Raw genomic sequence first — 9,866 nt, 5'->3', positions numbered from 1 at the left:
AGTTTCTGTGATAAAAGCTTTGTGATGAATGCTTTTTAATTTGCTGAATAGATAAATTGTTTTTTGTTTTGTTTTTTGTCACATGAGACTTATGGCTTTTCTCGGTTCAGTCACCTGCATTGGCCAACACTTTATGTCAGAAGCTCTGCCCTCGTCCACGCCCTCGTCTGCGCCCTCGTCCATTCAGGCCCAGAGCTCGGGCCACCATCCGCCTAGCAACAGCGCTGTCTGTCTTCGGACGCTCCTTCACCGGCTGAATGAACTCTGCACAACACAATCAGTAGCTTACTCAATAAATCTACAGCCGCTTAAAGAAAGGGGAATGGTGGAACATTTGAAAAGACGACTATCTCGTAAACATTGTTGATAAGACAGGAAAGGTTTAAGACATATAGTTGTACCTGCTCGTCGAATGGCTTTGCCTCTGGCCTTTTTGCTGCCTTCAGTCAGCGTTCGAGTCTTCAGCAGAGGGTGGCAGATGGAGAGGGCATGCAGGGCTGTATGAAACACATACACACACAAACTAATGTAACCTGAAATTTTATGACAATTAAGGAATATTCCTACTCGGCAGATTCAAGTTACTTCTTATAAGCGCCGCAGCTCACTTTCTGGTGCACCTCCTATTCATATTTATTACTGGTGTTTGCCTAACCACTATCGTAATCTCTGTTCGTGATCTCACCTGCCGTTTGTGTGGCGAAAACACCCAAGGCGTGCGTGTTGTCCACCCACGTGATCTTCATTCCGCCATCGCTGATACAAAACAGGGAAATATTGCTTTAAAGGAGCCCCGGGCTCACTGGTAAATGTTCAGACTTAAGAACAGGTGAAGGAAGCCTCACCTGTACTCAGTGAAGGCATCCAAGAGATCATCTGTTTTGAACACGGCAGGGAAGTCATAGATCTCGATAACGTGGCCAAATTCCTCAGGGGTGATGAGCACATTCTCGTAAGCGGAGTAGTCATTGTATGCATGCTGCACGGTGAAAGTCACAGCTTCCCGCAGGTGTGTCTTGATCTGAGCGGTGAAATGCACAAAAACACATTGAAGCAAAAAGGTCACCAAAAGCATTACGGGTGATCCAACCTCTTCAGTCAGGTCGCATGTGGCAGATTCATTCCCGTCATCTTGAAGGCTCATTTCACTCAAGCGGGAAAGTGTCACGTCATCCTGATGAACGCTCAAGTTAGCTTTCCCTTCCGTTAATGTGTCAGCAGTGCCATCTGCTGCAGTGGGAAGGGATTCTTCTTTTAATACAAGTGACGACTTTCCCTCGGACGAGGAACAGGAGTTCGATAGACTGGTGATGAAGGCCGAACAGGTCGACTCCTGGACTCCTTGGGAGACTTGTGAGTTTTGGCTCTGGAGACTCTGCCGAGCAGCTCTTGGGGTGTAAAGTGCCTTGTCTGGCCTCCTGGATGATCTGATTCGAGTTGATTTGGAAGATTGACTTTCAGGACTTCTAACAGGCTGTTCATCCAGGCTGGAGTTGCAGTCTGCATCATTGTCTTCTTCCTGTGCCTCGCCTCTACAAAACAAATGTCCTTAAATAGGCTGAAAAACACAAAACACTAACGGACAAAGTTCACACACGATAACTATATTTTAAGTTTCCCGATGAAATACAATTTTTAAAAATTATTTTAAAGTTGGAAAACATTACGAAAAATACAATTTTCTTTTTAAATGTTGAATATTATTCTGAGTTTCATTTTTGTAAAGTTATCGTGCGAAATAGCTAAACCAAAACAAAGCCTCATCTTTGTAAATAGTTTGGGTTTTTTTTGGTAAAGTGCTTGTCCTGGATCTCATCACGAATGTGACGACGGGCTGCCTTGTGATCAGCTAGTGGAGTACAAATAAAATACTGCTGTTGTCATGATTTCATGCAATGGTGAATGACGTCGTAACACATCACATTGATCTCCTGCGGTTTGTGCATACCTGAGCTCCGAGGGGCAGACGACCACCTGACGACACCAGCTCTCTCCCACAGAGAAGGTGGTGAGCTCCGGCAGCTCCTCGACGGTCTTATGGATCAGGTATCGTAGTCTGCTGGGTAGAGGTGGGAACAGGAGTACACTGGAGGTGGGGACACACAGGAGCCAGGGGGTTAATACAGAGCCAGTCGAACATCATTAACTTTTTGACACGACACTAAACACAGCTACCATCCATTATGAGCTAATGTTATTTAATTTGTAAATCTTGGTTAATTTTATGCTTTACTTATTTGTCACACAGCATATCCATGTCAGAATACGTACTAAAGCTGTCATAACCCATTCATTTACCTTTTGGGGCTACTCTTCTGGTATGTTTCCAGCTCATCCAAGGCCTGGTGCACAAATTCATGCTCTTCCTTTGGGAGATAAACTCCGTCGTAGCAGGGGAACGCCAGTGTGGCCAGAAAATCGAAATGAATGTTATTGAGCCAGCTCAAAGGAAACAGACCCAACTAAACGCAAATGACTGATCTGAGAGCATGCTAAGCTAGCAACTGGATTTGAAAACGGTACTAGTCAGTCTAAAAGTAGTGTTAAACGTAACTCTCGCACAATTCAATTAAATTGCCTCAATATATAAATACGTGATTAATTTAAAAAGTTAGAAAAGTTTATGTCCGTGAAATTCACCAGTGGTAATATTGGTTGCATCTCTCACTGTAGTTCCGGGACGGGTGCCGAGAGCAGCCAAAATTCATCCGAGTGGAAAAGAAAACTAAAATCCATACAACTTACAACCCTTAAAGTTGTGCGACCGTTGTATTTTATTAACAACACATACATAGGTATTTTTCCAAGAGTTCAATATATTTGCCGTCTACTACAGCAATGTTCAAAAGTATGCAGTAAAGTTAACTCAAAAAGGAATAAACAATTAAAATTCTACGTGTACATGTACTGTTTATTCACGGAACATTCAATAAATGCTGAATTGACTAAAAGGTTAACAGTAAAGGCCATTAACTGAAATCAAGGTTTCACAAACAAACCTCTAATGTGGATCCCACGATTAGGTACAGTGTATAAAATTTTATGGCGATAAATGCATGATGTATTTTGTGAGTAGGTTCGGTGGAGGAACCCAGTTCTTTGACTCCTGAACTGAAGGAATCCCAGATTTGAATAAATGTGGGTTAATAAGAAAAGCACGCCCCTACAACAGAAAGCATGTGTGGAATGTCGAGTGATTCTGTGGTGATCATAAAAACATTCACAAAGACTCAGACAACTTACAAGTCACTTCTAAATGGTCTTCTTATAAAAATGTAAAAATATCAAATCATGATAGACAAAATCTACATTTTAAAAATTAACCCGTTAACTCATTTCCTGATGACAAATTACATCATCACGCCTCAGAATTCACAGCAACTCTTGCCATCGACATATTACACGCAAAAAAATATTCGAGGAACTGCTGTTAATGTCAAACAAATGGCACAAGTTTAAAGGCCCTGTCTTAATCAGCATTATAGATCACCTTGTGTACAATAAGAGTCCCCACGTGTACAAAGAAAAGGAGAGGCAGTTAGTGGAATATACAGCATATAAATAAAAAAACACAGAGCAAAGAAATTGTTATATACATTGATTCAGGAGAAGCAGACGTCTGAGCGTCTGTTTGGACACACGATTCGTCGGTCACCAGTCTGCACACAAGAAATACATGATTGTGTTAGCACAATGAATAAGCAAAATGTAGTTTTATTTGCACCATACCTATCTAATCCCATTGTATTTAAAGAAGGAACATCACACGCTATATATGATCGAATCTCCAGAGTCAAATGCATCTGCAAAAATGGTCAAATTTGGAGTTTCTGAAAATATACTTCAAAGCCAAACAATATGGATTAAACAAACAATATACAGTACATAATACAAAAAATAAAGCAATACCCTGGGGTCTTAACTTGTTGGGACAAACCCTCTGTCTTCAAAAACTGTAATTTCAATCTGAAAGATGGTCAATTAAGGACAATATTTAATGTGATTTACAAGTGAATTTTCATGTGATGGTTACACCAAGATTTGCCAAACATGACAAGCACCGACTGTCTTGCTCCAATGAAATACAAGCTTTTCTGAACAACGAGAAAAAAATCTGTCTTAATAAGAAGTACGTAAATCCTGTCATTGAGCAAAAATGATTTGACATAAACACAGGATACGACTCTGAGGCCTCTCTCAATGGGGTCAGTCAGCAGGAGGCTCCTGGGAATGTAGACCTTCTCATTCTGCTCTTTAATGTATCTGGCGACCTTCCTTAACACCTGCACGCACACAGACACACACATACATCGAGTGGAGCAGTGGTAATTTATCACAATTACAGTTCTATACATAATAAATGTAGTATGTGGGCCACACTGAAAAGAAAAAAAATATTACACAATGGCATATAAGATGGGTTGTTATGAGAATAAAGCTAAATATTTGAAACGATCTCTTGGACCACTCCAGTGACTGGGATAGGAGGCAGGAGATCTGTCTAATAACCCCCCCAAAAAAAGGAACCAAACTTACCTTTTCATACTGGGTCTCCATACAGAGGAATATGGTGTAGGCAGTGAGGCAGGCCAGGCAGCCCTCTAGGTAAGATTTCCCCCCTAGCTTCTCTGCTTCAGCATACAGGTTGTTTAAAGTCTGGATGGTCTCCTCGAAATGTTGCCTGTCCAGCTAAAGAGCAACAAAAACAAGTGAGGATTGATTAAGTACGGACTGCACACAGCTTCACCGGCCAAGAACGTACCCTGGATTCGAGTTCCGCGGGGAACTTGTTCTGGAACTTGCAAAGAGTTCCTGAGCTGTAGTCCCTCTGGATGAACACCTTGGTGCTGACAACGGGATGTTGGAGTTCCTGTAAACTGTGAGTCTTCACAAACAAATCACAACTTCTTTAATTTTCAAACAAGCAGCGAAATCGACATTCACGTTCATTCATAAACGTCGTCATTGTTTTACGATAGCTCAATGATAGTTAAATTAGCTCGTTTAGTTCGTTATCATTACTGCCATACAGAGAGATCGCAGATACACTAATTGAGTATTGACACCTCACCCTTGCTAATGAGACTTAGCTTACACTTAGTGTAGCAATTTGGTCGTTGTGAAATTCACTACAGTTTAAGTCCGTTGTTGCCATCACGAACAACAGTTGACAATGTGTTGTTCCCTTGCAACGATATCGAAGACCACTAATTTTTTTTCCAGTCAGGGAATACCAAAATGTCGTACCTCAGCCATAGTGAACGTTTTCCTCCTATGTTGCTGCGCATCTATACTGCGCAATCACAGCATCGTAGGCTAAACGTCACTTCCGGTGTGCGTCTTCAATTTAAGACTCGTTTGAATTAAAGCAGTTCGCACACGTCGGCATGCTTGTATCAATTTCATGTCTGTGACGGGATAACAGCCTATTTTGCACCTCTGATGAGTTGCGGTTCAGGTGTCACAAACGTGTGCGGACTTTCCCCTCCCTGCACTTTAACAACTCTGGGTAGTTGGACTAGTTTTGACTTTAAATTACCCACTCTCAGGAAATTTGTCATTGGTGGTGTACTGACCTTGGGGCTCCTAAATTGCAATTTGCCCCTGAAATTTGGGTTGCTCCAAGTAAATTGTATCCACATGCACGACGAGTATTTTTGTTTCTTGAATATTTGTTGCTGAGAAACCTCTGCTCCAAACCTCAGCACTTTTGTCAGTGAAAGGATTGGAAACTCATATTTACTCAAGTTGATTTACAGTGTGCGTATGCACTTAGTTTCCAGTTAGGGGCCACTGTGCTCCGAATAAAGTTAACCCACTTCAACACCAAAGCAATTTCAAGTGACTCAGTCTTGTCCTGACCACCCCCCCAATCAAATATTAGACATGCTATTTCAAGGATGTTCCCAATTCAGGCTTGGTAACGTTTACTGTTCAACTGAGCAAGGCAGACCACAGTCAGCTCAGGCATACCACTCGTCTTTCACACAGACATTGCTCCCTTCACACATACTTTGATGTGCGATTTGGTTTTTGCACAAAGAATTTACAGCTAGGATGGGTAAATCACCTTGAGCGATAATTCATTTGAGAACACATTCAATCACAAGCTATGTGCTCCCAACAAGCCAAGCGAGTCTAATGTCATGTCAGCGATAGAAAAACTGAAAAGCTCTATGTTTGACATTTTATTGAAATCGTGATGTTGATTTATTGTAGATGTAGTCTTAGTCAAACAACCCAAAGCCCATGTCATCATCCGATTCCTCAGACTCCTCTTTGACTTCTTCCTTAGCAGCAGCCGGAGCTGCTGCAGTTTCAGCTGCAGCTGGTGCTGCCACTGCAGCAAAGGCAGATGGGTCAGCAAGGAAGGCTTTGACCTGTGGGATAAGAGAATTTACCATTAGTAATTCAATATGAATCAGTACAAAAGATACATCCATTATGCCTAACGACGGGTGTCTGTGACCAAACTCACTCATTGACTGACACACTTTCCCAAATACCAACCTTGTCTGCCAGGGGGAAGGAGTAGTCCGTCTCCACGGCGATGGCAAGGACTCTCTTGTAGCCATTGATGACAGTGTGGGGCACAGAGGCAAGAGTGGGATAGCCAATCTCAAGAGACACACTGGCAATGTTCCTCACACCCTACACAGAAACAATATTTTACACTGAATAGATTTCCATCCGTAGAACACTTGAGCCGACACAAGCCTTCCTCTTACCTCCAGGAACCTGGCATGGAGGGAGGCCTCAGTGATGTCAAGCACATCGGGACTGTAGACGCTGCCATTGTCATACACTTGTTGGATGATGAGTCCAAAGGAGAAGGGGGAGATGTTCAGCATGTTGAGCAGCGTGGCCTCACTGGCACCAACCTTGTCGCCAGTCTTGATCAGACTGACATCACTCTGAGGGAAATGATAGTTAATACTTGCACACGACTTTGCTTAGTCTTGATTGGACTGTACGCTTTTAGTCAGAGTTCTTTTTAAGCTATACTTTCAAATGTCCGAATCATTAGCAAATGCTTTTAATTCCAACAAGCACATAAAGCTAGTTTGTCTCTGAAATACAGTATACAAATAATGCTTCCTTGCCTTAGCCAAAGTACTTTTAAAGCTTACCAAAATTTCAATGGTTCCCCTGGAAATCTTAGTTGTGATGCCCAGAGCCTGAAAGAAGGAGGTCTTCTCGGGACCCAGACCAGTATTCTGGGCAGGCACAGTCACATCACAGGGGGCAATGGCTCCAGCACGGGCAGCAGCTGGCACCTAAATCATTCCAGAAGCATTACAGTTTTGCCCTAAACCAAAATGTTACAGTCCAACCACAACTCTACTACAATATGTCTGAAATCTTGCGTCCCTTGGCCATCAGTAGGTTTGGACAGACAGGGATAGCTGAAAACAGGTTTTTGTTTGCAGGGGGAACGACAACACAGCACCAAACTAGCCGTATTGTAACCTATCCTGCGTATGATATGTCTGAAATCTTGCGTCCCTTGGCCATCAGTAGGTTTGGACAGACAGGGATAGCTGAAAACAGGTTTTTGTTTGCAGGGGGAACGACAACACAGCACCAAACTAGCCGTATTGTAACCTATCCTGCGTATGATATCCAAAATGCTTATGACGATGACCCATTTTAAGGAGGAAAAAAACAGATTGCAAAGGCTTTCAAAATACTATTAACAAGCTTCGTAGTATTATTTAGTAACGAGTGTGTACAAGCATCTGTATTACCTTGTTGGCCACCAACAAGTCCCTGACCTCTGCCAGATCTTCCTTGGTGAAGACGAACCCCACATTTCCTTTAATGTGGGGAACTAGCCTGTTAAAAGCATACTTTGCTGTCAAAGTGCCAATGACAGCATTTTACACATTTTGAGAAACTGGTGTCTGAAACCCTGCGTCTCTGGCTGTCAGGAGGTTTGGACAAACAGAGATAGCGTGGAAACAGTTTTCTGTTTGCAGGGGGAACGTCAATACAGCACCACACAGGCTATATTAAAACTGACCTGCAAATGACATTTAAAAACTGAGAAAGTGGTAATACTCACTTCTCCAAAGCAGGGTTGTTCTCCAGGTGACCACGAATAGCCTTGCGCATCATGGTGTTTTTACCCATGAGCACCACAGCTTTGCCACGCAGAGAACAGCGGATGGTCTGCATCTGCTTGGAGCCCACGTTGTCGGCTCCGACGATGAAGCATTTTGGATAGTCATCCAGGAGTTGCTAGAGTTTTTTCCAGGAGACAGTCCATAATGAATAGGAAAGGCATAAAAACGCATTGAAAAGTCGGAATGCTTACTAGTGGGTACCTACGATGATTTTCAGGAAATAGTTTGACTTCCACGTGGCCCTGTCTTCCCTGGGCATCTTTGCAGTGCTTCCAAGGATTCGCTTAAGAGCTGTTTTAAAGACAAGGTAGTACCTGCAGCCAAAGAGGTATTGTTTTAAAACCTCAGCTTCATCACTTTTTAAATCATTAACACAGCGCTGTTTATGTTCGGACTATTTTCGTCTTCCGTACACAGGGCCCCTAAATGTTTAGAATGTGACATTGCACTACTTACATGCTTTGTGTTACAAGCTACGTTAGGGTGGAATACGCGGCATGACTGTTTAAAACAAGCAAACCTGCCCGTTAAAATGTCGGTCGTAAGTTATTACTTTAAGATGTTTTCGATTTGCGTAAGACCAACGTGACACGTGCTAGATTGCTAGCGCTCGCTAAGGTTAGCCGGCGGTTAGCACGCTAGCGGTGTCCAACAGGACTAACTACGTAGCCGTATTACTCAACACGCAGTTGAAAACACGCAAATGCTCTCGAGACATTGAAACAGAGACTATACATTCTGTTTGTTTATCTAGATCAGTTTATCAACGCTTTTTTTTTCGATGGCTTTATTGTCAGCAGGACATGGCTTACCGCGTCTAGGGCTGCGTAGAAGAAAGAGGAAGTCGACAGACACAGGCGGTTTTTATAACAAACACTTTGACCAATCGCGTTGGACTTTATAGGCATACCATGGTTACTATTGGGCAATGCAAATGTCAATCATTTGTGAGGCAAAAGGAAGAAGGCAAGCATTGAGGCTGAGCCAAAATTTAAAGTAAAAAAAAAACTATATCGAAAGTTTTTTAAGAGGATTTTTTTGGTAACATTTTTATTCACCTCCTATACAGTACAGTATCCTGCTCTATACTACCGCCCGGTAAGTGGCGGTAACACACCAAACGTTCGGTGTTTTGGAAACCACAAAATAAACTACAGAAGAAGAAAACGCTTCGCCTGAAGCTGAAGAACAGATTAGTGATGGGAATTCCGGCTCTTTTTAGAGAGCCGGTTCCCTGTCTTCCCTGGGCATCTTTGCAGTGCTTCCAAGGATTCGCTTAAGAGCTGTTTTAAAGACAAGGTAGTACCTGCAGCCAAAGAGGTATTGTTTTAAAACCTCAGCTTCATCACTTTTTAAATCATTAACACAGCGCTGTTTATGTTCGGACTATTTTCGTCTTCCGTACACAGGGCCCCTAAATGTTTAGAATGTGACATTGCACTACTTACATGCTTTGTGTTACAAGCTACGTTAGGGTGGAATACGCGGCATGACTGTTTAAAACAAGCAAACCTGCCCGTTAAAATGTCGGTCGTAAGTTATTACTTTAAGATGTTTTCGATTTGCGTAAGACCAACGTGACACGTGCTAGATTGCTAGCGCTCGCTAAGGTTAGCCGGCGGTTAGCACGCTAGCGGTGTCCAACAGGACTAACTACGTAGCCGTATTACTCAACACGCAGTTGAAAACACGCAAATGCTCTCGAGACATTGAAACAGAGACTATACATTCTGTTTGTTT

At 42.6% G+C, this 9,866-nt stretch overlaps 3 protein-coding genes and 1 long non-coding RNA gene across 6 annotated transcripts; all 4 read right to left on the bottom strand.

The window, feature by feature from the left end:
• Positions 1 to 32: 32 nt before the first annotated feature.
• Positions 33 to 2,661, bottom strand: r3hcc1 (R3H domain and coiled-coil containing 1). Its single transcript, XM_019880470.1, has 8 exons — positions 2,641 to 2,661; positions 2,299 to 2,462; positions 1,949 to 2,086; positions 1,091 to 1,532; positions 846 to 1,021; positions 686 to 756; positions 402 to 497; positions 33 to 264 (listed from the first exon to the last, which is right to left on the bottom strand). The coding sequence occupies exons 1-8, from the start codon at positions 2,659 to 2,661 to the stop codon at positions 137 to 139; spliced, it is 1,236 nt and encodes a 411-aa protein (XP_019736029.1). The 3' UTR covers positions 33 to 136.
• Positions 2,662 to 2,887: 226 nt separating this feature from the next.
• On the bottom strand, positions 2,888 to 5,355 carry LOC109522200 (golgin subfamily A member 7-like). 3 transcript variants are annotated; one of them, XM_019880538.1, is made up of 6 exons: positions 5,248 to 5,355; positions 4,763 to 4,885; positions 4,537 to 4,689; positions 4,182 to 4,283; positions 3,910 to 3,966; positions 2,888 to 3,659 (listed from the first exon to the last, which is right to left on the bottom strand). In XM_019880538.1, exons 1-5 carry the CDS (start codon positions 5,254 to 5,256, stop codon positions 3,919 to 3,921), a joined length of 435 nt encoding a protein of 144 aa, XP_019736097.1. In that variant the 5' UTR covers positions 5,257 to 5,355; the 3' UTR covers positions 2,888 to 3,659; positions 3,910 to 3,918. The 3 variants fall into 3 exon arrangements, with proteins under 3 accessions (XP_019736097.1, XP_019736095.1, XP_019736096.1); XM_019880536.1 differs by lacking the exon at positions 5,248 to 5,355 and adding an exon at positions 5,096 to 5,207; XM_019880537.1 differs by lacking the exon at positions 5,248 to 5,355 and adding an exon at positions 5,096 to 5,207 and having other exon boundaries at positions 2,888 to 3,662; positions 3,912 to 3,966.
• Positions 5,356 to 6,176: 821 nt separating this feature from the next.
• Positions 6,177 to 9,010, bottom strand: rplp0 (ribosomal protein, large, P0). The gene is made up of 8 exons (XM_019880535.1): positions 8,939 to 9,010; positions 8,332 to 8,440; positions 8,066 to 8,241; positions 7,749 to 7,836; positions 7,131 to 7,277; positions 6,729 to 6,914; positions 6,511 to 6,651; positions 6,177 to 6,380 (listed from the first exon to the last, which is right to left on the bottom strand). The coding sequence occupies exons 2-8, from the start codon at positions 8,383 to 8,385 to the stop codon at positions 6,228 to 6,230; spliced, it is 945 nt and encodes a 314-aa protein (XP_019736094.1). The 5' UTR covers positions 8,386 to 8,440; positions 8,939 to 9,010; the 3' UTR covers positions 6,177 to 6,227.
• LOC109522201 (uncharacterized) lies at positions 7,279 to 7,742 on the bottom strand. The gene is made up of 2 exons (XR_002169528.1): positions 7,606 to 7,742; positions 7,279 to 7,470 (listed from the first exon to the last, which is right to left on the bottom strand). It is a non-coding gene; the product is annotated as an uncharacterized LOC109522201 (long non-coding RNA).
• Positions 9,011 to 9,866: the final 856 nt, after the last annotated feature.

The sequence above is a fragment of the Hippocampus comes genome, unplaced genomic scaffold (genome assembly GCF_001891065.2).
Source record: "Hippocampus comes isolate QL1 unplaced genomic scaffold, H_comes_QL1_v1.1 scaffold68, whole genome shotgun sequence".
Lineage (NCBI taxonomy): Eukaryota > Metazoa > Chordata > Actinopteri > Syngnathiformes > Syngnathidae > Hippocampus > Hippocampus comes.
Note: the sequence above shows the minus strand (reverse complement) of the source record. Positions and strands in the feature narration are given on the sequence as shown.

What these genes read in the sequence shown, in the direction of transcription:
- rplp0 (XM_019880535.1), bottom strand. Translation starts at nt 8,385, where the DNA reads ATGCCCAGGGAAGACAGGGCCACGTGGAAGTCAAACTATTTCCTGAAA. An exon ending in ACTATTTCCTGAAAATCATC is followed by an intron (nt 8,242 to 8,331) that starts GTAGGTACCCAC and finishes AAAAAACTCTAG; the next exon opens with CAACTCCTGGATGACTATCC. An exon ending in CCTTCCCCCTGGCAGACAAG is followed by an intron (nt 6,381 to 6,510) that starts GTTGGTATTTGG and finishes CTTATCCCACAG; the next exon opens with GTCAAAGCCTTCCTTGCTGA.
- r3hcc1 (XM_019880470.1), bottom strand. Translation starts at nt 2,661, where the DNA reads ATGCAACCAATATTACCACTG. An exon ending in GTCTGCCCCTCGGAGCTCAG is followed by an intron (nt 1,533 to 1,948) that starts GTATGCACAAAC and finishes TTTGTTTTGTAG; the next exon opens with AGGCGAGGCACAGGAAGAAG. An exon ending in CAAAGCCATTCGACGAGCAG is followed by an intron (nt 265 to 401) that starts GTACAACTATAT and finishes TGTGTTGTGCAG; the next exon opens with AGTTCATTCAGCCGGTGAAG.
- LOC109522200 (XM_019880536.1), bottom strand. Translation starts at nt 5,155, where the DNA reads ATGGCAACAACGGACTTAAACTGTAGTGAATTTCACAACGACCAAATT. An exon ending in TGGAGACCCAGTATGAAAAG is followed by an intron (nt 4,284 to 4,536) that starts GTAAGTTTGGTT and finishes GTGTGCGTGCAG; the next exon opens with GTGTTAAGGAAGGTCGCCAG. An exon ending in TTGAGAGAGGCCTCAGAGTC is followed by an intron (nt 3,967 to 4,181) that starts GTATCCTGTGTT and finishes ACCATCTTTCAG; the next exon opens with ATTGAAATTACAGTTTTTGA.